The sequence below is a fragment of the Fimicolochytrium jonesii genome (assembly GCF_025526975.1).
Source record: "Fimicolochytrium jonesii strain JEL569 chromosome Unknown EV422scaffold_16, whole genome shotgun sequence".
Taxonomy (NCBI): Eukaryota; Fungi; Chytridiomycota; class Chytridiomycetes; order Spizellomycetales; family Powellomycetaceae; genus Fimicolochytrium; species Fimicolochytrium jonesii.
The window spans coordinates 427,524-452,297 of record NW_026515683.1 but is presented as its reverse complement, the minus strand read 5'-3'; the positions used below and the strand labels follow the sequence as shown (position 1 = coordinate 452,297).

At 53.7% G+C, this 24,774-nt stretch overlaps 6 protein-coding genes across 6 annotated transcripts; 1 reads left to right on the top strand and 5 right to left on the bottom strand.

The window, feature by feature from the left end:
• Positions 1-66: 66 nt before the first annotated feature.
• Positions 67-1,338, bottom strand: EV422DRAFT_568642 (ankyrin repeat-containing domain protein; the record flags this gene model as incomplete). Its single annotated transcript, XM_053072672.1, has 2 exons — positions 67-1,150; positions 1,235-1,338. 2 exons carry the CDS (start codon positions 1,336-1,338, stop codon positions 67-69), a joined length of 1,188 nt encoding a protein of 395 aa, XP_052924539.1.
• A 4,515-nt stretch (positions 1,339-5,853) lies between these two features.
• EV422DRAFT_568640 (uncharacterized protein) lies at positions 5,854-7,733 on the bottom strand (the record flags this gene model as incomplete). Its single annotated transcript, XM_053072671.1, has 2 exons — positions 5,854-7,428; positions 7,506-7,733. 2 exons carry the CDS (start codon positions 7,731-7,733, stop codon positions 5,854-5,856), a joined length of 1,803 nt encoding a protein of 600 aa, XP_052924538.1.
• A 1,070-nt stretch (positions 7,734-8,803) lies between these two features.
• Positions 8,804-11,502, bottom strand: EV422DRAFT_102552 (uncharacterized protein). Its single transcript, XM_053064531.1, has 3 exons — positions 11,274-11,502; positions 9,576-11,203; positions 8,804-9,513 (listed from the first exon to the last, which is right to left on the bottom strand). The coding sequence occupies exons 1-3, from the start codon at positions 11,419-11,421 to the stop codon at positions 8,932-8,934; spliced, it is 2,358 nt and encodes a 785-aa protein (XP_052924537.1). The 5' UTR covers positions 11,422-11,502; the 3' UTR covers positions 8,804-8,931.
• Positions 11,503-11,680: 178 nt separating this feature from the next.
• Positions 11,681-15,861, top strand: EV422DRAFT_533886 (uncharacterized protein). Its single transcript, XM_053070629.1, has 7 exons — positions 11,681-12,019; positions 12,096-13,313; positions 13,379-13,677; positions 13,746-14,125; positions 14,191-15,026; positions 15,105-15,365; positions 15,442-15,861. The coding sequence occupies exons 1-7, from the start codon at positions 11,927-11,929 to the stop codon at positions 15,775-15,777; spliced, it is 3,423 nt and encodes a 1,140-aa protein (XP_052924536.1). The 5' UTR covers positions 11,681-11,926; the 3' UTR covers positions 15,778-15,861.
• EV422DRAFT_533884 (peptidase family C50-domain-containing protein) lies at positions 15,862-23,113 on the bottom strand. The gene is made up of 9 exons (XM_053070628.1): positions 22,140-23,113; positions 20,929-22,053; positions 19,993-20,868; positions 18,054-19,932; positions 17,183-17,991; positions 16,703-17,100; positions 16,545-16,628; positions 16,297-16,461; positions 15,862-16,224 (listed from the first exon to the last, which is right to left on the bottom strand). The coding sequence occupies exons 1-9, from the start codon at positions 22,890-22,892 to the stop codon at positions 15,987-15,989; spliced, it is 6,327 nt and encodes a 2,108-aa protein (XP_052924535.1). The 5' UTR covers positions 22,893-23,113; the 3' UTR covers positions 15,862-15,986.
• EV422DRAFT_533878 (protein-L-isoaspartateD-aspartate O-methyltransferase) lies at positions 23,104-24,671 on the bottom strand. Its single transcript, XM_053070627.1, has 9 exons — positions 24,524-24,671; positions 24,395-24,441; positions 24,259-24,322; positions 24,101-24,184; positions 24,000-24,037; positions 23,862-23,918; positions 23,717-23,783; positions 23,577-23,633; positions 23,104-23,496 (listed from the first exon to the last, which is right to left on the bottom strand). Exons 1-9 carry the CDS (start codon positions 24,639-24,641, stop codon positions 23,300-23,302), a joined length of 729 nt encoding a protein of 242 aa, XP_052924534.1. The 5' UTR covers positions 24,642-24,671; the 3' UTR covers positions 23,104-23,299.
• Between the last annotated feature and the right edge of the window lie 103 nt (positions 24,672-24,774).

The window sequence follows — 24,774 nt, the reverse complement described above, 5'->3', positions numbered from 1 at the left end:
CTATTCTCATTCCCATGCGGTCTTCGTTTCTTCCAGAATCTGCCTTACCGCGGGTGCCCACTCCTTTCACCCATACTTCTCACAAGCAGTCTCAAGATACGTCCGACAAACCTCGCTCTTCCCAGCCAAGATCCTCACGACACCCCACCTCCCCATCCCAAACGCCGCCTTAATCGCCACACTTCCGTTCGCATCCACATCCAACCCTTCACACTCCTCAACAAGCATCCTGACAATCTCACTATTCCCGCGAAGGCACGCCCAGTGCAGGGCGTACCCATTACGCGCATTCACATCAACTCCACACGTCGTATAAAGGTACCGCGCAGCGTCGACATGCCCGTTCTCGCACGCGTAGCAAAAGGCCAGGTGGTCGTACGCGCGGAGGTTGACGCCGAAACGGTGCAGGGCGCGAAGGACCGGGGTATGTCCTGCCCTGGCAGCCCTTATGGCAGCGGCCCTGTCGTACCGGTCGAAGGGGTTGTACGGGGACCTTGTCCTGTCTTCGACTACACCTGCTGTGATGGGCCCGCTATCCTGCGCGCCATCTTCGGAATAGGACTGAGGTCTACGCCGTAGTGGTGCAGCAAAGACCTTCTGGATGCCTCCCTCCGAGGCATCGGCGGTTTTTAGCATCTGCAGAACCATGTCTTCTCTCCCGTGATCTGCGGCGTGCACCAAGGCATCTCCCGTGGGGAGGTGCGGATGCTCCAACATCGCCCGCACAATGTCATACTGCCCATGCCGGGCGGCGTCGTTCATAACGATGCTCGCCTGGTCTGCGGTCAGCATCCCATTCAACGTGTCCCTGAACACCTCCCAATGCCCGGCTTTCATGATCAGGTCGATTAGCATCCCTGAAATGTTTGGCGGACCTGGGAGCGGCAGGTTCTCTATTATATGTGATACCACTTTGGGCGTGAAGCCTTGGTCGGTTGCTAATAACAGGTATTTGGCATGGTGTTCCCTCCGTTCTGTTCGGGTAGCGTTGTCGCGGTCGTGATAGTCGTACTCGATGTTGTCCGCCCAAGTTCCCCAATCCGGATGATCGAGCTTTTGTCTGAACTTTCCGTAAGTTTGGGCGTCTCCGCTAGAACTCGTGAGTTCGTACAAAATCAACAACAATTTCGATCTAACGTGCACTGACGACCTGTGTGAGGAACTATAAGTGCTTGCTCGAGCTAAAAAGGATGACAACCCGTAGGTCCTCATAACCACGGAAGAGCCAACTCACCCTATTCCCCTCCACAGTCGACATGTGTTATTCAGCTCCCGATTTTGAGCATGCAAGTAAATGATTTCCAGCAGTTCCTTGGGAAAGGTGTTGAACGGGTTCATATTTGGTTGCGCTGACTGCCGGGGCAAACTGCATTTGCTAACGAGCTACTTGTCCTGCTTCCGATCCTCTTGCAACGTAGTGGGCGGACCCACCGCCGCAGTCGTACAGCAAGTAGTCCGGAGTGGTTCGTTGTCTGTGCATGTTGGAATTCCGCTTTCCTCCACGACCTCCACCGAGCATAACCGACGCCGAAAACAAGGAGTGGGAGACCCACGGGTCGTCCGTCACCCGCTGACAGTTGACTACAACCACGCTACCCGCTCCGCGCACCCGGTCCCAGGGCGACTTTAACATTACCCATGAGGCCGAACGGATTCTGCTTACCGACTTCGCAGCGCACAACTTCGTCGATACCTGGCGTTCCTGTCATCCCCACGACATCGGCTATACCACTTGGTGGATCGGCAAACACGCTCGCGCCAACAACATCGGCTTGCGCCTTGATTACATCTTCCTCGGTCTCCCTCCGGCATCCGGTTATCCGCCCCGCATTTCGTGCGACGTCCTTTCCGACCTCTCGGGTTCTGATCACGCGCCGTTGTTGCTCAACGTCGCCCTCGTTTCAGATGTGCCGGTCCGTCCTGAAGGGTTGGTTTGGGGGTCGTTTTGGTGCCTGTAGAGATTTGCGAAAGGGAGTGAAATGCTGAGTATGAAAGCAGGTTGGATGTCTGAACAAGCGTATCGACACAAGTCTGTTATGCAACATACTGTACAAACCTGCATAACAGAGCGTGCTCAACCGCCTATTGGGCGTGCCCGCCGGTGCATAGGGCGGCGGCTTGAGACCGCTGTCTTCCTTCTCCTTTCTCCGTCTCTTTCTCCGGACATTTTGCAAACCTTGCCGCTTTGGATCTAGACATCATCTTCTTGTTCGCAGCTACACATTGCCTCCTGAACGCCAGGGCAGAGTTCTGGACGGGCGACGGCACATGGGATATGCGTCGCCAGCGGCGTTAATGTTTTTCTTCCTTTGATTGCTGTTTCAAGATGGGAACGAGAGAGAGCTGGAGAGACGGAGAGGCGTTAGAATCATGCATCGAAGTGAATGCTGACGGTGCGCTCTTCCTGCCTCAACCACCCCCAGTCAAGGACATATCCGTAGTCGACGAAACATCATCTCCACTCCATTGATGCAAATGAGACACACGGCGTATGGAGTGTAATGGTATGGAGTTCAACATTGGATTCAAGATCCGGGTGAGGAAAACATAGCACACCGGCTACGACAGAGGCACCTCAGGCGCGCTGGGATCCTCCTCCTTGCAACGACCTCCCTATCGCCATATCTACACAACGGAGACTAATAGTATTAGAGCTCTCTTAATACAACAGAAACGAAGGGCCGTTCCCCATTGAAATCCCACGCCCAAGTCGCTAACAATGCAGAAGCATTGATATCATATCCTAGTGCGGGAATACGGGCCCGCCTGTGGTTGACCCGTCTTCCTTTTGGAATATATAAGGAATTCCAAAGGTATCCCACAATACGGTGTGTACGGCTTTTTCTTCTGTTGAGGCGAACGCTTCATTGACTACCACGTCGTCACCGGATGCGGAGTGGATTGTAGTGCATAGTGTTGGATAGAGCGTCTTCAGAATATCCTTCATCTTACGGTAATCTAGCTGAACATGCATTGGGCGTCAGTAAGATGTCCGCCGTTTGCACTCGTATTTGACTGGCGTGCTAAATGTACGCTACCTTGTACTCACGCGCGATCGCGGTCATGATTCATCGAACTTCTTGTATAGAGGAACCAGGTTGCCGCCGGGGTAATCGTGTATATCCCGCAATGTTTGTGAGACATTAATCTGGCTCCTGGTCAGTTGGACGCCCGAGGATCGCGTGCAACGTGGCCCTCAAATGCCGCCGCCTCTGCAAGTAACGTACTCGCATTAGAGGTGAACACGTTTTCCGCAAAACCTCCAAAACAGTACTTGTACTTGCCCGCTTTGGTTCTGCACGCCAGCTTGGACAGCCGTAGATCCTTCCGCCAGATTGTTCTCTCGAGGTGGTGGATTGTGTCTTTCTGATCTAGCATCTTCCGCAACGAAGCGTTCTCCTCTACCTTCGCCGATAAGAGATCATCCTTAAGGCTCAACAGTGCTTGACTTGCGTTCCTATGGTCTGCTACAACCGTCAAGAAGATGGAGTCTTCAAAGGCAGCATTGCATCTTACCTTCCATGAGCGCTTCTAAACACTCCCCCGAGACCAGGACTCCTTTGATATCAACAGCCTCCTCCAGCCGTCGTTTTTTGTCCGCGGGCAGATCCTCATCCTCGCGGGCGTGAGTTTTTTGCCTTGTGCTCATGAGTTGCCGAGCGGCGTCCAGCTGTGTTTTCGACGACCTAATATTGGATGTGATGTTTTTCTCCTGATAATTTCAAAGTGAATATGATGGTGGCACCAGGTTCTCATCTCATCATGGTGGTGGCTTACGATGACATGCTCACGGCGTCTTTGTTCCTTCTCGAGCTTTTTTCTGTGGATCTCTGCTTCCTGCTGCCGTGCGGTTTCTGCATTTGTCTTCGATATGTCGTCCCAGAATGCGTCTACATCCGCGTTATTATCCCGCTGCAGTTTTGCGAAGATTCAAAAGAATGCAGATGTTTAGTATCAGCGGTATTTGCACGAGTTTAGCATAAATCCCGCGTTCTTTTGGAGGACGCATCGAGCCCGTAGCTCATTCTTCAATCGAGTATAGACCCATTTGTCCAGTGACAGAAAGAGTATGCGCAGAGGGAGACGCGTAGTCTATATCCCTTCTCTCGGCACACCGAAGGTAATATGCAGCAAGGACTGGTATGATTCGTAGTCCCAGCCCCTCTAATCCCCGTTAAGTACATATCCCAAACAGGGGAATCGGCACGTAGCCCCAAGCCAAGAGCCTCAAACTAACACAAATAGAGATGAGATTTGAAACTTGCCTTGAAGTTACCCAAACGTGTCGATGCGTTTGTTCGTTCTGCATCGGACGTATGTTCGTCTAGTTGCGTTTTCAGTAAGCCCTTATTGTAACTCATATGTTCATCGGCCTTTCGTAGGCTTAACGGCCCAGTCTCCTTGCGTCGGAATTGAAGGTAATGCAGCAGTCCGTTGCCGGGGGGTAACCCGCCAAAAACGTACGCTGTCCGGCGCTACAAGCGGAGGGTGGTCAGTGCTCGGTAGAAGTATGAGTGGTAAACGGATAAGCGTATTGCAGGAAACCTACATCGGCTTTCTGATCGTCAACCCCCATGGTTCTGAAGCTCGGATGGGGTTGTGCGAAGGCTTGAGCGACTTGCAATAACCGAAGATGCATAGGTTTCAGGTACTGTCATTTTAACGGATGTCGGCGGTCGGAGATTTGCTTACATAAGCGCGTTCTGACAGCTTAGGTTTGGGCGTAAGGCCACCGCGTACTGATGAGCTTCAGTCATATTATTAACAGAGCCTGAATAAGAGTTCGAAACCTATTTTACTGTTTCCTTGAGACATTCTCTTTTGCCATTAGCAAGAACTGGCGCTGGGCCAACTTTCTTTCATGATCAGCGCTTTACTAAGGGAGGAGAGAACACCAGGGACGCCACTCGTGTGGCCCTTTTGACAGTTTGTCAAGCCGCGATGCATTCTCGATGCAGCGAGGCAGCTCATCCTCCGTTCCGTCAATGCAAGCGATCTGTGCTTCAACAGTAGGGAATCCTCTGAAAGCATTCGACCAAGTGCCCTCAATCAGCACGCTCTGTCAGGCTCATCCTCCACGGACGGGAACTACGGGAAGGATAATGCCTACGCCTTCGAAGCTCGATATTCGAGCGTGATGTGCCTTTCCTGAATAGCTATGTGAGTACCGATGCTCAATGCGGGAGGTTTCAAAGCCGAAAGGGTGGTGGCTTCAAAGAAAAGAAACATGATCCTGTTTCTCTGTTCCGCGCTTAGGATCTCCACCGTCCCCCTCCGTGCCTGCAGCTTCCGCCATTTCCGCTGCGGATGTCCATCCAACCCATGTTTACGTCGCCGTCCGGTTTGTAGTTTGGCCTGCTTCTCCTCGCGCCGTAATTTTGGACAGCCCAACACCTGCGTTAGTGATCCGATGGGTGGGTTGACATCATGATGAAGGCCCCATCTCGACATCGACGGGCTTGGTAAGCGTGCATCCATCGTAACCGCATCCGGACAGGTTTGGGGAAACAGCAATGCCAGAAGCAGTCCGAGTTCCGAGGTTTTGACGAAAGGCGCTGGCTTCGATGCTTCTTGGATTTGTAGCCAATGGTCTCAGACCGTCTATCAGGGCTCAGCTTTTTCCGTCGCTTTGTTTAGCTCGAGTACCGTTCTCTCAGACAGTCGCCTGCTCAAGGTCAGCTCGCAATGCAAGCCAAAACGACACGTGGTGTTTCCTTGTCAAAAATCGACAGCCTGAGACATCTTCGTGTCGCATCTCACGTTTCATTCTCCCAATCCCAAACGATATGTACAAAAAAACCATACAAATGTCAGTCCCAACCACAATCCCAAACCGTCCACTCACCCCCGCATCTATCTGACCTCACCCCCGCCCGCGACTTCAGGTACAGCCCTCACAATCCTAATCGTATTCGACCCCTTCCTCTTCCCATTCCCCTGCTCCTCTTCCTTTCCCTCCCTTCCCCCCGCAGCAGCAGCAGCAGCCGCTCCCTCTCTCCGCCTCGTCCTCGCCTCCGCAGCCTTCTGACTCTCCAACACCACCTGCGCCCATTCCGCGATTAACGAGTCGAACTCGGCGTCGGTGAGCTCGTCTAGCTCGTCGAGAGCGGTTGTGTAGATGTCTTCTTCGGGATCGTCGTCGGGGGAGGAGGGGGAGGAGGAGAGAAGGGTGTGCAGTTTGTCGGCGCGGCGGGCGCGGCGGGTTGGGTCGGTGGGGGGTGGGCGGTTGGTATTACCGGTGGTGGTCCGGGGCCCACGATGATCCCCACCACCATCATTCTCCAGCGTACCACCACTTCCCACCCCAAACTCCTCAGCAGCGATCTCCCCACCTTCCTCATCCAGCAATCGATACTCATCCGCATCCGCAAACATATCGTACTCGTCGTCGTACTCCCCCTGGTCGTACAGCACGGCGTTGAGGAGCTGCTCGATCGGGTCTTGCTCGTCGAGGAAGGAGAAGCCTTCTGCAAGCTCGAGGGGCGCGTTCCGCGGGGCTGCGCCGGGGTGGTGGTCGTCGTGTGGGTCAGTGGATGAAGCGGGGGAGGTGGATGTTTGGGCGGTTTGGATCGAGTCTTTTGAGTGGGAGGTGGTTGGGTGGTCGGGGATATTCTGAGATTTGAGGATGTCGCCTTGTCGTTCATTCCGGAGCACGGAGGCGAGCTCCTCCCTCGAGATCGCCAGCGGCCCCGAATGGCTCCTAACCGGTGAACACACAACCTCGCCCGCCTGCGCACCCGCACTGTTCTGTTCCGCGCCGCCTCTGAGATTCTCGTGTTTCCCTCTGAACCACTGCAGACCACACACGCGCTTGGTATGCACGATCATGACGTAGTTGCAGACGGCCATTTCGCGCACGGACGCAATGTGGTCGTTGTGGCAACAGTGAAACTGCACCTCGATTTGGCGAGGGTTGCCGGTGATCTCGCAGACGCCGCCGTGCGTCCAGCGCATGCGGAGGTAGTGGCGGGCCTCCTCGTCGAATTCGATCAGTGCGCTCGAATCCATGCCGGGGATGGGTTGGTCGCCGGTTTCCGCGCCCTTCTGTGGGACGGAGGAACTTGTTACGCCGCCGCTTGGTGGGGGTGATGCTGGCACCGGCGGTCGACCGAGGATGTAGTCGAGTCTCTGCCCTTCTGCGTTCGGATAGGCGGGATCCCTCTCCGCCGGGCGGTGGTATTGCCGGACATGGCGAAGATGGCAGTATTCGTATTCCCACCATCCCTGGGTATATATCAGACATTTGCGGTCTAGGCCCTGCACAGCTTTCAAGGTTTGCCGTAATCTACTGGCGTACACAGCGGGAGAGATCGCTTCTAGTGGCTGTAGTCTAACGTCAGGCGTTGCTGTTTGGGGTGAGGTCTGGCATAAATAGTATAGCTTGCCCGACGGCCGCTGTATCGGGAGGAGCACCGCATTTGGGTCACTCTATCGACGCGAAAAGCCAGTCGGAGATCAGTAAAAGTTCACGAACACAGTTTTAAGGGACACAGCAGCTCCCCAACCTTTTGCCGTGCTACAGCTTCCGCCTCTGATATCAAAGCATCGTACTCCATAAGCACCTTAAACGCTGGCTGAGCAGCCAGGTCCGAGTACACGAACGCATTGCTGAACGGTAGCGGCGATTCATGCGAGTGGTGGACGGGAAACGAATCCTGGGCAGAATGACCCGTCACGGTCGACAACGCCACCAGGGCCAATGCTACAGTCCGTAGCAATAGTCCTTGGCTCATACTTTCAGGCTCTCTTCTGGCCGCAGACGTTGTTGAGAACGGAAAGCCCGCTAGAAGGAGCACGGGGCTCACAAGCACGAAACTTTTCCCAAAGGGTGCGGACGCTCGCTACGAGTGCGGGCGACGTCGTGTTCAGCACTATGTACTGGTAGGACGGCGTCGTTCTTGGGTGGGCGAGAATAGGGAGCAGCGGAGGCGCTGTTGAGGTTGATCTTGCGGTTGGGGCGGCTGTGCGTAAGTCTGGAAGAGCATCGATTTCGGAACCAACACGTCAGCCCCCCCCAAACGCGTCGCCCACCGTCCAGGAGAGTTGCAGGAGACCAGAGGAGAATCAAGGTTCTCTCAAGGAACATCATCCGAGTCAGGGACAAGGGACTTATTTGTGAGACTGGGAGTGCGTGTATGCAGCATGCTGGACCCGTCCGTGGCATGCATGCATCGCAACCACAGCTACATAATTCACCAAAGATCTCAAAAGTCATGTTCAAACCAGCTAAATACAATCCACTGAAAACCCGGCAATCGCAAAACAAACATCATATACATCCCCACTCCCATCCTCCCACTCCCCCCCCCTGCTCTCCAACCCCAACTACCGCTTCCGCTTAAACCTCTCCTTAGCCCCCAACTTCTCCTCCGCCAACCCCGCATCACTCCCCAGCCCTCCAAACACCGCATCCGGAATCGCGCGTTTCTGCAAGCCCGCTTTGATCTCCGGTTCCTTCTCCTCAACGCCATCCACATCCATCGCGTCTCCATTCTCCTCTCCCGCCTCAGCGTCGCTATCACTGTCGTCGCCGATTTCGATTTCATCGGGGTTGGCGGCGGAAGGAACCGCGGCGTCTTCAGTGGAAGTGTTACCCTTGGGAGCCACTTCGGTCTTTTTGGCGCGTACGAACCCGACGACTCTGGTTCCGCCCTTTGCCGTTTCGAGGGCTTCATCTTCGAGGCGGGCCATTTCTTCGCGGACGGCTGCGGCTTCGAGTTCTGCCATTGTGGTGGGGGGAGCTCCTTCGGCTGCGGTGCCGTTGGTGGAAGCGTCGGTTGATGTCCCGGCGCGGGCGGCGAGGAGCTGCGCGGAAATGAAGTTGACTTCTGTGTTGTATTTGGCTTGGACGGAGCGTTTGATTCTGGGAGAAACAAGAACAAATGATCGACAAATATGAGTCCAAACGTCTCAGTGACCGAAAACCCACACTCAACAATTCACATACCTAAGCATCTCCTTAAACGTATCTTCATTCCCATGCTTAACCTCAAACTCATGCCAAATCTTCCAAAACTCCGGATCCATCCTCGGATCCGCAAACTGGCTACAGTAACCCAGCAGCGCCCTCGCGCGGTCAATCTCCCCCAACTTGGTCTCCATGTCCGCAAACCGGACGCACATGTCGCGCGCCTGCTTGTCGGGGAGAGCCTCAATGGCGCGCTCGTAGATCTCGCGGGTGGAGGTAAGACCAAAGAAGGAGGTGGCTTTGGCGATGTACACGGTGAACATCTCGAAGCGGTCGTCGTCGCCGACGGCGCGGGTGGCGCGGTCGTAGATGCGCATGGCGTGCCGGGCGAGGCCGTGGTCTTCTTCTAGTTTGGCATACATGAGGTAGAGGGGTTTGGCGAACTTTTCGGGGACCTTGTCTACGGCGTGCTCGAACAGATCGCGGGCGCGCTCGAGTTTAGAGCCGCCGTAACGAGCGATGAATTTGGTGAGGTAGATGTTCCAGATGTCGAAGGCGATTGGGTAACCGAACAGATCGATTCCACGTTCGTAGACTTTGTAACTCTGCAGAAGCATGGCGTTAGATTCTGGGGTCGAGCTACGGTTCAGCCTTTTCCAGTACATACCTCCTCAAACCATTTGTTGTCTTCCAAAAAGCTCGCATAGTTGATGATAATCTGAGGCGTAGCAATCTTCAATTCCATAATCCGGTCGTACACCGCCTTAGTGCTATCAACCGTTCCAATCGATTCCTCCAGGTCCACAAAGAACGACCAGAGCTTGATGGACTTGAACAACCGCTGCTGCGGCTCCCGACTCTCGTCCGAGTACCGGATGGAACCCTGGAAAGCCGCGCTGCCCCTCGGTGGGGTGGTAGCCCGTCCCATGACTTCCAGCGCCTCCTCGAAGTTCTCATGTCGGAGCTCCATTTCCGCCCATTGGCACCATACTTCGGCCAGATCATCTGCCCGTTTGTAGGATACCTTTGTGGCATCCTCGAAAACCTGACGAGCAGCGTCCATGTCCTCGTTCTGCTCGTGGAATTCGGCAAAGTGGACGTACATCATGTGCAGCTTGCCGGCGGCCCGTTTCGGATGTACCGTTTTGATGGCGTCTTTGTAGGTTTCGATAGCCTTGGCTTTGTTGTCCCGTTCCTTCCATAGATCCACCCTCTTTTCCCATTCGTGGACGTTGTGAGGGTTCTGGCGGAGTAGTACGTCGTTCACCAAAAACGGACGACGCTCCATCAGTTTTTCGAAACGCGCCAACCGGAGGTCAATGTCAACGTCATCGACATCTGCGCTTTCCGGGTCGTTCGCCAGCTCTTCCATGCTTCTTGACAGGACACTTTCCTCCATGGCGGCATACGCATCGAAGACGATGGAAAAGTCTCGCACGGTTTTCACAGACTTGATGGCTTCCTCGTACACGTCACGAGCCTTCTCCCAATCCTGTTGGAACATCCAGTATTTCGCCAAGCTATTCCACAGTCTTCCGACCTGATCTGAGAATCTCGATATTCCGCTTCGAATGATGCGTTCAGCATCAACCTTCTCAGCCCGTTCATGTTGCTCGACGTCTTTCGGAGGCTCTGTTACGAGGTCACAGAGCTCAGTCCATAACTGATAGGGACTCTTGCCTTTCCGTGATGTGAACTTTGGGTTCTCCACAATGGATGCGAGCACCCGTCCCGCTTCTCCATGCCTTTGTGGTTCGAGCGACAAGAGGACGTTGACGAACTCTTCAGCCTCTTGCGGCTCCAGCTTTATGTATCTCCTCCATATCCGTACGGCGGTCTCCCCTCCAACGTCCTTTGCGAATCTCAGGTACAGTTCCCATACCCGCTCATGTTGCGTTACAGGTAAAGACCGCAAGGCGCGGTCAAAAGTCCGTCGACACCGTGTGACCCGCTGCTGATGCATCAGGAAGTTGGAAAAGCTTAACCAGATGACGGGGAACTTGTTGCAAAGAATCAGACTCCTTTCGAAGCAATAATTCACGCGTTCCCACTCCCTATCGCTGAGATCCCGTTTCGGCTGTCGGAGCCCAGTCTCTTTGTCCGGTACAGCGTCGAGTAGCACATTGACCCGTAAGTCAAGATATGCTTTCCATAGTTTGTAACTTCCTGGAAGCTCCTTAACGGCACGCTCGTAAATGAAGATCTGTTGTTCGAGAGGGGATTTCTTCTTGTGCTCAATGTATCGCAACCAGCACTTCAGGGTGTAGGGATTCCGTAGGCATTCTTCCTCATGGGCTTTGCGAACGAAGAATGTTAGCATCCGGGGGACTTGGACTCATAGACGTAACAGAGCGATAGGACTCACGTATATCGTCTGGTTGAATGAGGTTCAGATATTGCTCTGTCGTTGTTATTTCTGTTGCCTCTGTGGTGGATTTGACTCCGTTGGTGGGAGCCTTGACCGCCGTCGCTGCCGCCGTCTTTTTTGCCCGACCGGCAGCTTTCGAAGGCATCGTTGCTTAGTGGGAGGTATCGAGAGGCGCGGACGGCTCGCAAGCACTACTATGGGCTCCGTCGGGGACCCGGTGGACTTGCAAAGAGATGTTGTGTCGTGATCTCTGTGGGTTCATATCCAGGTCCACGCAAGCTTCTCTCGGTGAATGATTGAATTGACCCTCAGTCAGCCGGAGTCACGTGGGAGCGCAAGTTGAAATGAGGTGTGTGAGTCACCGCTTCACTTCCGCCCCCAGTCGCTTCCCGTCGAAAAGGTCTCGACAGCAAAACGAGCTTCATTGCTACAGACAGGCCGGTAGAAACGACCCTCGATTCCGCCAAGTGATATAATAGACAAAGACCCCGGACTATCTCTGGGGTTAAGTATCAACGCTGGCCTTCCCCACCTGGTCTCGTATAAGGCCACAGTGCCTGTCCCGCACTTTGCAATTGTCTCTCAAGCAAACCACCGTAACCACACAGTTTACTCGCACGATCTGGTGCAGAGAGTCTTCCACCGTAACCATGACCAACGCACAACTTACAACAGCGGCCTCGGTTGCGGCCGCACCAGTCTCCGCCGCTGCCAAAACAGCCGACATGTTGGACTCGAGAAAGGTGTGAAAAGGGCAAACCCCGGTTGGACCCTGTGATCTTGAAGCTGAGCGACTGACCCTTCCTCTCTCGATACCAGAGTACAGCCAAATTAGATGCTACACGGGAGACGGAGAGATGGGCACAGGAGAAATGGGAGGCAATGAAGGTCTTTGAGGCCAACGCGCCGGCACCTGGCGAGCCCAGTCCTCCAAAGTTCATGGGAACCTTCCCATTCCCGTACATGAACGGTCTCTTGCACTTGGGCCACTCATTTTCCTTCTCGAAGCTGGAGTTCGCTTCCGGATACGAGCGTTTGAAGGGCAAGCGGGTCTTGTTCCCATTCGGTTTCCACGTGACTGGAATGCCCATCAAAGCTTGTGCTGACAAGCTGAAGAAGGAGATTGCCATGTTTGGTCCCGATTTCGAAAACTACGTCGAGCCGCCAAAAGCCGTCGAGCCCGAGGAACCCGCCACACCCGTCGCCAACGCAGATCCCACAAAGATCGTCAAAAAGCATGGCAAAGCCGCTTCCAAAAACACCGGTCTCACTTACCAGTTCCAGATCATGCGCTCCATGGGTCTCCCAAATGAGGAGATCAAGAAGTTTGCAGATCCTATGCACTGGCTCTACTATTTCCCACCGGGGGCCATCGAGGACTTGAAGGCGATTGGATTATCAGTCGACTGGAGGAGATCCTTTTTGACCACAGAAGTCAACCCGTACTTTGACGCGTTTGTCCGATGGCAGTTCAACAAGCTGAGGACGACCGCTGAGCCCAAGGTTAAGTTCGGGGAACGCTACACCATCTACTCGCCTTTGGACGGTCAGCCCTGCATGGACCACGATCGCGCTAGCGGTGAAGGTGTGGGGGTGCAGGAGTACACCGGCATCAAGCTCCAGGTCTTGTTGAAGGACATCAACTCTACACCGGAGGCGGAACGAGCTCAGGTGAAGGGCGTGCCTGTTGGAAAGGCGCTTGAGAACCCTGACTTGGTCAAAGCCTTGGGAGCTCGCGATTTGTTCTTGGTCGCTGCTACCCTCCGACCGGAGACGATGTACGGACAGACCAACTGCTACGTAGGCGTGGACATCACTTATGGTATTTACGCCGTGAATGACAAGGAGGCGTGGGTGTGCACGGACAGGTCCGCGAGGAACATGGCTCACCAGAAGTTGTTTGATGCGGAGTTTGGGAAGCTTCCCAAAATCGGAGAAGTCAAGGGATTGGACTTGATCGGTGTCCCGTTGAAGGCTCCTTTGGCACCATATGAGAAGGTGTACACGTTGCCCATGGAGGGCGTCTTGGTCACCAAGGTGCGTTTGACATATGAGTGGGAGGGGTCGTGGAGCACTTTTTTAACGTTAAACTATGTCAACAGGGAACTGGAGTCGTCACATCCGTCCCATCCGACTCTCCCGACGATTACATCACCCTGCAAGACTTGAAGAAGAAGGCCGCGTACTACAACGTACAACCGGAATGGGTCGAGCCCTTCTTCGAGAGCTTCCCATCCATCATCCGCACTCCCAACTATGGAGATCGCGCGGCGGAGACTGCTGTTAAAAAGTACAAGATCAACAGTCAGAAGGACAAGCTGCAGTTGGCTGAAGCCAAGGCTGAGGTGTACAAGGAAGGCTTCTATCAGGGTACCATGATAATTGGTAACCACGCTGGAAAGTGAGTGGACATGCTTTATATGTCAGATTCCACACCCTGGCCTGTTGACTGATTCACACATTTGGCAGATCCGTCCAAGACGCGAAACCCCTCATCCGCGACGAACTGATCGCACAAGGTCTCGCCTTCCCCTACTGCGAGCCAGAAGGCCTCGTCATTAGCCGTTCCGGCGACGAATGTGTCGTCACTCTGGCCCCGCAATGGTACATGGACTACGGAGAAGAGCAATGGAGGAAGTTGGCCGAGGAGTGCTTGTCTCAAATGGAGCTCTTCAGCCCGGAGACGCGGAACCAATTTGAGCGCACCTTGGAGTGGTTGAAACAGTGGGCCTGCTCGCGTAGCTTCGGGTTGGGAACGAAGCTGCCTTGGGACCCGCAGTACTTGATCGAGTCGTTGAGTGATTCGACGATTTACATGGCGTACTACACTGTTGCGCATATGTTACACGGTATGTCCGAAAATCTCGCTAGCTATCGTTATATATCGTTGCTGATCAAAAGCGTTATTCTCCAGGTGGAAATTTGAACGGATCCAAACCCGGCTCCGCTAACATCAAGCCCGAGCAAATGACCGACGACGTATGGGACTACATCATGCTCCGCGGCCCCGCCCCCTCCAACACTGCAATCCCTCAAGCCACCCTGGACGCCATGCGCCGCGAGTTCGAGTACTTCTATCCCCTCGACCTCCGCGTCTCCGGCAAGGACCTAATTCCCAACCACCTTTCCTTCTTCATCTACAACCACACCGCCATCTTCCCCAAAGAGCACTGGCCCAAAGCCATCCGCGCCAACGGTCACTTGCTCCTCAACAACGAGAAGATGTCCAAATCCACCGGTAACTTCCTCACCATCCGCGACGCGTTGATGACGTTCGGCGCCGACGCGACGCGGTTCGCACTTGCGGACGCAGGCGACGGTGTCGAGGACGCCAACTTCCTTATGAAAACCGCCGAAGACGCCATTTTGAAACTCTACACCGAGCGCGAATGGATCGTCGAGGTGTTGGCCACCGGCGCCGAGGGCAAACTGCGCACGGGAGAGTTCACGTGGAACGACCGCGTCTTCCAGGCCGAGATTGATAAACTCATCCTGGACGCGCAGGCGGCCTACGAGGGCATGCATTACCGTGAGGCTCTGAAAGTGTCGTTCTACGATTTCACCAACGCAAGGTCGGAGTACCGGAAGAGTACTACGGGGCAGGGTGTGGGGATCGCTGCGGTTGAAGGAGAGGATTATGAGGGTATGCATTGGGATTTGGTGAGGCGGTATGTGGAGGTGCAGGCTCTGCTTTTGGCGCCTTTGGTGCCGCATTGGTGTGAATTTGTGTGGTCGGAGTTGTTGAAGAAGGTGAGCAAGCACCCAGCGGAGTTCGGTCGTTCTCTTACTGTACCTTGTTGCTAAGTAACCTCTTCTCAATGCTTCCAGCCCGAGTCCATCAAATCCGCCCTCTTCCCCACCATCACCGGCACCCCGGACGCATCCCTCCTCAGCGCCGCAACCTACATCCGCAGTCTCGCGTCCAAGATCCGGTCCGCAGAAGACCAGGTCGCCCGCAAGAAGCAGAAGAAAGGCAGTGCTGCCGACGGCGCGGCCGAGAAACAAGGCGTCTTGCGCCTGTTTGTCGCGTCGGCGTTCCCGAAGTGGCAGGATGAGGCTGTGGCGATTTTGAAAACGACTTATGATGAGGTATGTATGGTATTTGAGACTTTCCGTGTTAATGATGTGCATACCGACCCAGTCTTGTGTATTCCGCACAAAACAGAAAACAAAAACCTTCTCAAACACCGAAAAGCCCCTCCTCGCCTCCACCCCCCTCATCAAAAACAAGCAAGTGATGCCCTTCATCGCCTCCATCAAGCAAAGCGTCACCCAATCCCAATCCTCCGCCGCGTTCAACCGCAAGCTCGATTTCGACGAGTGGGAGGTCCTTCAGAGGAACCTCGACTACATTCGTCGCGAGGTGGCGGTGTTGAAGGTGAAGGAGGTGAAGGTGTTCAAGGCGGAGGATGTGAAGGCGGGTCAGGACGGATTTGAGGCGGAGGATGTTAAGAAGGCTGAGTTGAGCGTCCCGGGGCAGTTGACCTACAGGATTGTGTAGGGTTGTATGTAGATTGGGGACAAAAGCCAACATTTTTTGTAGGCGCTGTGTCGACCTGGGTTTCTCTTTTTCATAGTCTTTTCACTCTCATATTTCATATTGTATCTACAATGTTTCCACATTGCCAAATAGAATTTGCCGCTTTTGCATGTCATGCTTATTGTATTTGAATCACGGCGCCTCTCCTGTAAATGACATTTCTCAGGGAATTACCGCCTCAGATACGTAGGCACGCCATACACCACCGGCGCCGCGCCCGTCAGGTATCCGAATTTGCACGCCTTCCGACTAAGCATCACGGCTTCGGCCATGGATTTTGGCCGCTCGGTTGCGTTCGGATCCGAATCCGACGGTTCAGAAGAGAGGCCCCACTCCTCGAACATCTTGAGCGTAAACCGGTCAATGTCGCGGTCTGTGACGTCCCATAGATTTGCGAGGATTGCTCGGCTGACAAGGAATAGAGATTTCGTATAAGCACAATGCATCGAGATGAGCAATCAGAGGCGTGCATACTCATACCTTCCACCCATCAGATAATTCAATGGTACGCCATGCGGGTCGTACTCTCCCGCAGGTTTCAGGTATCCGCTGCTGCACCCGAAGAGCAGCGCCACGGAACTCTGGGATAGTTGGCGGATGCGGTGGCCTCGGATGTACTGGTTCCCACCGCCGTGGCCAAAGTATCTAGGAGTTCGAATAAGGACGTCCGTCAGATGGGTGAGACAGAGGGTTTTGCTTGGACGGATTGGGCATGACGGGGTACTTACATGTACATGTCTTTGGACTCGAGGGCTGATGCGATATCGTCTTCGGAGGGGATGCTGCTGACTACGCCCTCCCATGCCGCTCGACTGCGGATGGAATCCGCTTAGCATCTAGCCCGAACCACACCCTTTGAATGTCAATGTCATCACCATGCGCTCACCTCGTCACCATTTCCTTGAATGTCTTTTCAGTATGCACCAAGTCTCCACTGGGGTTCAACGCATAGTACGCATTGGTCGGATCAACATTCAACCGTGACCACGTCTCGTCCCGGCCTCCATCCTTTCCGTTTCCCCGAAGCTCATCCTCCCCCGCGCGTAGTGCTCGTCTCGTGCCATGGCCCACGTCCACCAGGATGTCCCGTAAACTGAAGATGGAAGGCACACGGCACACCGGTTCGCCTCGTAATACTGACGTGCTTTCCCATGGGATCATATGAAGATGTTTATCTGGTATCAGGATGACGTGCTTTTGCGCCGTTGTGGTCTGTGAAGTCGACCTGAGGTTGGTATACACTTCATGGAACTGGGCGATGGCTTCGCTGATCTCGTCAGTGAGCTGTTGAATGGAGCGGTATACATTAGAATCATCGCCACTGCGGTGGACCTACCAGAGCAGCAACCTGGGAAAATGTACTTACAGCACAGATCTCAAGCTCCGCATAGTCGATCCCAACTCCACTGTAGTGATACGAGTCCAAGAGGTAAAACAGCGCATCTTCGATCTCATCATAGTGGGGCTTCGGTCCTAGTCGGAGAAGCATTTTGCACATGCCTTCATCGAGTTCAAGCATCTTGACCGCCTTGCCACGAACAGTTTTCCGTCCCACGGCCTTGTATGCAATAGCTTCCAGCTGTTTCTTGAAGGCAGTCAACGCATTTTGCACAGGGTACGAGTCAAATTGATCTGTCGCCAGCAATCCCCTGAACGCCCCTAGCCACGACAGTTCTATCTGGTCTAGCAGATCTTTGATGCGGGTGTCGAGTGCCTTGCGAGTATCCCACCATTGCCGTTTCTGGTCTTTCGTCACGCAAGTGGCGATGTCGCGGGTCGTGGCGTTGCTTTCCTCCAGAATGACCTTCAATTCATCGACCACATCGGTGTACGACAGTCCGCCTTCAGCGGCGTCGCGCATTGCTTGCCGGTTAAGCGGCATGCGCAAGACAATGGGGGTGGTGCCGCGTTCCATCCGAGAAACGTACATGTCTTCTCGCTCTAGATCAACAGATATGGAGCACACCACCCAGTCGTATGGAAGAATCTCGAGGAATTCGTTGGAGAACTCGGTCATCGTCCAGTTGGCTTGGCGCAGATAGTTCTGATACTGACATCGGAGACGCTCACTCTTGATGGTCTCCGCAGTAGCGCCATTCGGTGTCGCCTGCACTCCGCCTTTCTCATGCAGCGTCGAAAGTAGTTCGCGAGACATCGTCAGGCCCTTCGTCCTTTCTGCGGAAAGAGTCGAGTGAGAAACCGATCCGGCCAGAAGAGGAAACAAAAGAACCACATACCAATGTCCAGGATAGTCATAATGGCCAGTTCCTTTGCATCAGTAGCCTCCGCGCCGCATGTCAAGTACGCCTTCATGACATTCAAGTATGCCATTCCATGACCGAGTTCATGAATCAACTCCGGGTTGCCATGCGGGAACGACATCTTATGCGCATTCTTGAACAGATCATATACAAGCCCAATATTCTTGGACAGCAGTGCGCCAGCCTTATATGCCTTGGTTTGCTTCGCGCTTCCCGTTTTGGCTTTCGGTACATTCCACGGTAGCGAGAAAGCCGCCTCGTTGAAGACGGAGAAGAGCGGATTGCCTGCCAGATTGTCCTCCAGTTTTTGGGATTGCAACTTTGCCAGGGCGGTTACTAGCCCGGGTTGTTCCAGACCACTTTGCTGCAAATCCCTTCCCTTGAGGAGCGTTGCTTCGGATTCAGCAATCTTGCTCTGCCCGCACAAGGCCGTAGCAGCTTTGGCGCACACCCGTACTTTAAGATCGGAGAGCACAAGGCATTCGGGTCGAATAGTCGGTTCCGCATCTTTAGGTCGAGGACCGGCGACGATGCTGACGACCTTCTTCTCACGTGGGGTTTCAATCCCGCCCGGTGATTTGTCCTCCTCCAGTGCTGATATGACGGCAGGTGTCATCGCGCTATCCAACAAGACTTCCGCCTGGCTGTACGAGGCTAGAGCCGCATCAAAGTCTTCAATCCTTACTTCATTGTCGCCTTGACAGATGTGATACTCGACAATGTCTTTGATGGCGACATCTGGCGAAAGTTTAGATTGGGATTGAACAGCCTCTCCCAGTTTCGTCGTGCTATCTTTTAGCATCTTTTGTCGGAAGTCGATCTCGGCCAGAAGAAGCTGCAAGTCGCTGACGTAGACGTGCGACTGAACTGCTGTTGCGAGGTCCAATCCTTGCGCCAAGAAATGTTCGGCTTCCGCTATAGATCCACGGCTCATGTATAGTCGGCCTAGACATGCATACGTGTTTAGCAGCTGTTGTGTCAAATGCCATTGATCGGACCGCTTCAGATTCTGACGAAGTTTCGATTGTGACGAGGATGCTTCGCTGTCTAAACGGAGTTGATGCATCGAAGTCGTCAGCTCGTCAACGTCCGAATTCCTTGACACCTTCAATCGATTCACAATCCGGTTGAGTCCTCTAAGTGCTTTTTCTCCTTCGACGATCGCAGCTACCAGATCACCCTTGCCTAGAGCGATATGCGCGTTCACAAGGTGCCGGAAAGGCTCTAGGGCAATGTGCTTGAGTGTTTCTCCCGATTTCGCCTCAGCCATGGACAGATTTTTCAGTGTAGCGTCGCTCTTTTCTTCGTTGCCCAGATGGTACAAGTAGTAGGCATAGGACAGTTGGCAGTACGCAGCGGATTGCGGTGAGCATCTGCTCCCGGCAACAAAGGCAAGGCCTTGTGCGAAGGCCACTCCACCCTGACCCGTGTACCCAAGCGACACGTACGCATGACCGATATCCGAGTACAGTGATGGCGCGTCGAGAGCGATCTCCTCGATCCCGGCCATGAGAGTGGTCAATCGCAACAGAAGTCGGAGGCACAAAATCTGATTTAGCCACTGCTTGAGCATGGCAAAATATTTCGCCATTACATGAATATGGTTGTAAGTAGCTCTCAAGTCGTAGAAGAATGCCGCAGCCTTCGGTTTCTCCACTGTAATTTTGAGGGCGTGCGTGAAGAGAGGAACTCGTCTGAGGAGGTTCTGCCATATCGTCAAGGCCATGGACCATGGTTTTGCTTGATAGCCTCCGCGGTCAGTTAAGAGAAAGCCAAGCACAGAGTAAGCGTTGGCTAACTCGTTCTGGCATTGATCTTTGAAGCGTGCATCTTCTCCAAACGCATCGTCACATGTCTACAGAAGAGGATAATGTTGTAGAACGGGAACGTAAGCTTTTAGTCGACTTCTACTTACCGCTGTTTTCAGGATCTCAACGGCGCTCTGGCACAGGTTCTCGCATTCTTCCAACTTCTCGTCATCAACAAGATGCTTCATGTTGTGCATCAGGCTGGCCTTCTCGACCAGAACCCTTGCTCGCTGGACGGGATGGTGCTCGTCGTAAAGTTCGAGCAGCCAGTCGAGAATATGTCCCTGCGCCAGCGCGATTCGACTTTCCGACCCCCGAGAACCTTGCACCACACTCCTTTCCAGTTGCCCAAACGCCGCTCTGCAATCGCTACGCTCGCAAATGGCCAATCCCACCATTGCAGAGATGGATTCATAGGTGGACTCTCCGTCCGATATAGCTATCTTGACGTATCGTTCAATTAAGGGCTTCAGGGATGTCACACCATTCGCCTGGCAGGCCGAGGGATGTCGTATCACGAGTGCGGCCTCGTGCAACGCATCCAACGCGACGACGGTGTTTCCCATCATATGCGACGTCGTTGCCAAGAATTGATATCGAGTCGACAGCTGACTTCGCTCGGCGTTATGGTTGTCCTGGGCCGCGGCTGTTGCAGCTTCCGCGCTCACGACATCGGGCTGCAGGAAGCGGGCCATCAACGAGCACGAAAGCTGAAAGTCGTCATTCGCTTTGTGCCACTCTTTCGATTTGTAGTGTATACCACCGACGAAAAACGCAGTATTGCTGATAAATTTGAGTCCCGTCCAATACCCGAGATCATCGGCAAGCTTGATCGCGGCCGTTAGGTGCGCCGTGTAGTAATTATTGTTATCAGCGGTAGGGAGCAACACGCAAAGTCTTGCTAAAGCGTTACGGAAGCTGAGAATCGCCGGTCCTATGCGGTTTAAAAGGTCGATGACGGTGCTTCCGTCAGCACCCAATCGCTGTGGAAACCTTGTGAGTACACATCATGGCAAGAGCGGACGCCCACCGTTTCAGCCTACCTCTCCGGCCGTCCTGAAAGCAACGTAAACCTCGACAACTACAAGGAAGAGTGGGGACCATCCTCGCTCCTGTTGCAGCTTCTCAGTTTCCGAGATTGAAACGCCAATTTTCTCGGCTGTTTTCCACAGAGCGTCCATGTTTCGGGCAAAATGTTGCGCCAACTGCCGCAAGAGCTTCTCGTTCGTTCCTTCACGCTCTATAGCTGCGATTATATCGCGCAGTGTTGCAATGTAACAGTCGTTTAAACCCAGAGAGGGAAGATCTCCTGGCTCCTTTGACAGTTCTGCGAAAGCTGTGGTCGCTCTGGTGAGCAGTTCCTTGCTCTCGCTGGTTTCCGAGACATGTAGCGCTTCAGTGTAAGCGATCAAACGATCAGCCAGCCCGTACTTCTGGAACTTCTTGAAGATGCTGAGAGCATGATCGCCCCATTTGCACTGAGATGGTCTCCTCCCTTTTGCCGAAAGAACTTCCGCCAATTCCAGCACGGCTTGGTAGTACGCAACCAATGCTTCTAAACTATCTCCACTCGTCCGTAGAGCCTGGTCGTACACGAGCGCAAACTTCAAAGCTTGATCCGCAAATCCGGCGTCGGTGTACAACGGGGACTCCACGTAAAACATCAGCGCTACCCTCCGCACGTCCAGCAAAGCTCTAGGACTCCAATCTTTGGCACTCAAAGACCAACGGTAGAGGAGTCGAAAGAAGCCTTCAAAATGCCTCCCGCCGGCCACGACGTCCATACGTTTGCAGTGAGCGCACGCTGCTAGTACGCCGGTTTCGTCCAGTACAGCCGCCTCTATACTCTTCCAATTAGCTGATGTCGTGGTAGCTAAAATGCATCGTAGCGCGACGTTGGCACATGTGATTCCCACTGCCAGCCGCGCGGAGGATTGTTCTTCTTCTTGCACCAGGGGGGGTCGCAGTAACCGACATATTGTTGCTGTTGCAGGAGTTTCCTGTTTAGATGTGCGCCTCGAAATACTCTTTGCCGCTGGTCGCCTCGCTGCGGATATGTTAGTTGCCGACCTCAATGGTTTCTTTGCGGGAGGTTTCGTGGGAAGAGCAGAACCTCCGGCCCACAGCTCCTGATACACGAGAGATAGGATATCCAGGGCTTCACTGTACTATTCGCGTTCCGGAAGTCCTATGCTGGTTATTACGCCGTTGCCTTTACAGTGATTTACGCTCTGATGCAAACCTAGCAACCTACCTTCGAAAGATCAGCGAGACGGGCAGCGAAGTTGCATGCCACTCTGTACAAGGCATATGGCTCTATCACCTTGTCGACTCCTGCTTTATGCAACACGGAGAAAGCGTCGGAGAAGCATTGCGCGAGGCATGTTACTTTCTCCATCTGTGGGGTGTCATTTGATTTCGGTAGCCGTTTCTTTCCGTCCGAAAGCACTCGTTGCGATCTCGCATTGCTCGTATCCGCGAGTGCCGGCTTCGTCCCCGTTGAGCGCCCACTCGGCATCCGTCGTTTTGACATAGGAACAGGCTGCTGTGCCTGCTTCGCTTCAACATCGGTTGTGTCACCCTCAGGACATGCTTTTCCCGACTCTCCTGAAGCAGGCTCAGCTGGTTTGGCCCCGTCTACCGTTGGAGCGTTTACTAGCCCAGCGAGCACCTTCATGCACTGGTTGATAAGCTTAAGAGCAAACGGTCCTATTTCAAACTCCGGAGCGGCCGCCTGAGCCCACGCATTCTCCCCCTTCCCTTTCCCATTGACATTCCCATTTCCCACATTCTCCTTATTCGCTTTGAAGATTGGTCGCGTTCGGGTACGAGGTTTTCCAGCCGTCTGTGCTAAAGTTAAGCTTTGAGTCTTCACGGGTCGTGCTTGTCGATGGAGCAGTTGCCGAAGGTTCTCTTGTACGGTCGAGTCGATAGTAGCTAAATTTGCCAGCCCGTTGAGGACTGCATCTGGGGTCGCAGGCGACGGCAAGTCCTTGCGAATCGTCATATCACTTTAGCGAGGGAGACGTGACCCCTTGAACCTGAAATGGCCAGATGCTTGAAAGATGGGATTCCCATGCAAGTTGCCGTTTCCATTTTCGAAACCGCCAGACTGCGTGGGAAAGTTGATAAACTCGGGCAACAATGTCCGAAGGGGGCGGACAGGTTCCGTAACGCGTGTGAGCGCGTCGCCTGAAGGGTTCAATAGATCAACTTTCAAGGTTTTTTCCGTCAGATTCCACTAGGGCAACGAGAATGAGAAACAAGTACAGTAGGTTTGTGAAACTATGTACAGATATATACATACGCTGCCTTAAAACCCTACACTTTTATATTGAGCCAAAACTCAGAGGAACCATAGTTCTCTCTCCGTCCTCCCGCTGCCCTTCCAACCCAAATACGTACACCTGCTTCTCAAACCTGCTTATGCTTATCCGTCAACGGAACGAACATCACTCCCATCAGCTCTTTATAATGCACATTCCCCTCCTCGTCCTTATCGATCTGCATCAACTCCTGACGCCCGTGAGGCTTTCCGACGGGAATGATCATCCGACCCGGTGATTTGAGTTGATCTATCAACTGGTCAGGGATAGGATACGCAGCCGCTCCTGTAGTACACATGAGTAAATACGCACTGGCATTGGCAGCGGTTTGATGAGCGTCGTAGCGCCGCCTTTGGTCCACCCACCAACGTGTATCGCAGCATATGGAGCTTCCGCTACATATCCCAGTCGTCCATCGCCGACTGATGGGAGTTGGGGTAGTGGTTAGTCACGGGAACAGAACCCTGACAAACGAGTCATCCTTCACAAAGCGAGGTTTGCTCACCGACTAACTCAGCATAGCTGAATACAGATGGATCGTCACCCTGAATGTTTCTCCTTCCCATTTCTACCTGGGAATGACCATTGGCCTTCGTCACATACGGTTTGTTTCAAACGAGCGCAATTGAACCAGCTCAAGCTCAACTTACAAGCTCCGGTATGTGATCGATGCCCACAACCTTCCCAGTCGTTCCAACCAATCGAGCCTACACGTCGTTGGACGGGCGGTCAGAAACATCGCTTCTTCAGCATATGAATGGAGCGAGATTTCCCAGGTTCATCCCTACCATGCAAGAGACCAGATAGCCGGAGCCGCTCCCGACATCTGTTCGATTGATATTTCGTCGGATAGCATTCACACGTGGACCTATCATCCGTCCCATCTTACCCAATGCATGATCGCCCTCACGCAAAAATGGTTCCAGATACTGCAACGCAGACGCGTGCATATGAGGAGCGCTGATAGTTGCGCCTGCGTTGCAGAGCTCATCAATACCCCTTTGAATCGTCGTATGTCTGGCTATTATCATCTCGCATGCCTCGTACCGTATCCGATGGGCTGAGGGCTGTCCTCGTATGGATCCAGTTCCACATATTTCCCTCGGTCAACCTGCAAGTCATGAACCACATGGATTACCGCCTCTCAAACAAGCAAACGCTTTTGACAAACAGCCGAACGTACAGCTTTCATGGCTTGCTCAACACGCGGTGAAGATATCAAGCCAGCATCTGCATAACAGCCCAGCCGTCAAGTGCAGGGCGTGTGAGTGCGTCTTCCTGAACGAAGTTGCGGAATTCACATGTCACTGACGTTTGAGGTTATCAACTAAACCGGTGTTTGAGGTTGCGGAGCATTGCCACGCCATGGTCGATAGCAGCGGTGATGGTAAGCTCAAAGCGAGATGCGAGATGATCTTTGGAAGTCTCATTGGGAGCTGCAGAGTGAGCAATGCCAGAACTTTCCAGGCGGTCATCGGAGTGCATCTGTGCATGCCTCTGAGATGACTACCGCGTTGTCGGTGATCTGAATTGACAGTACCGCCCCGGAGTCCCCATCCAACC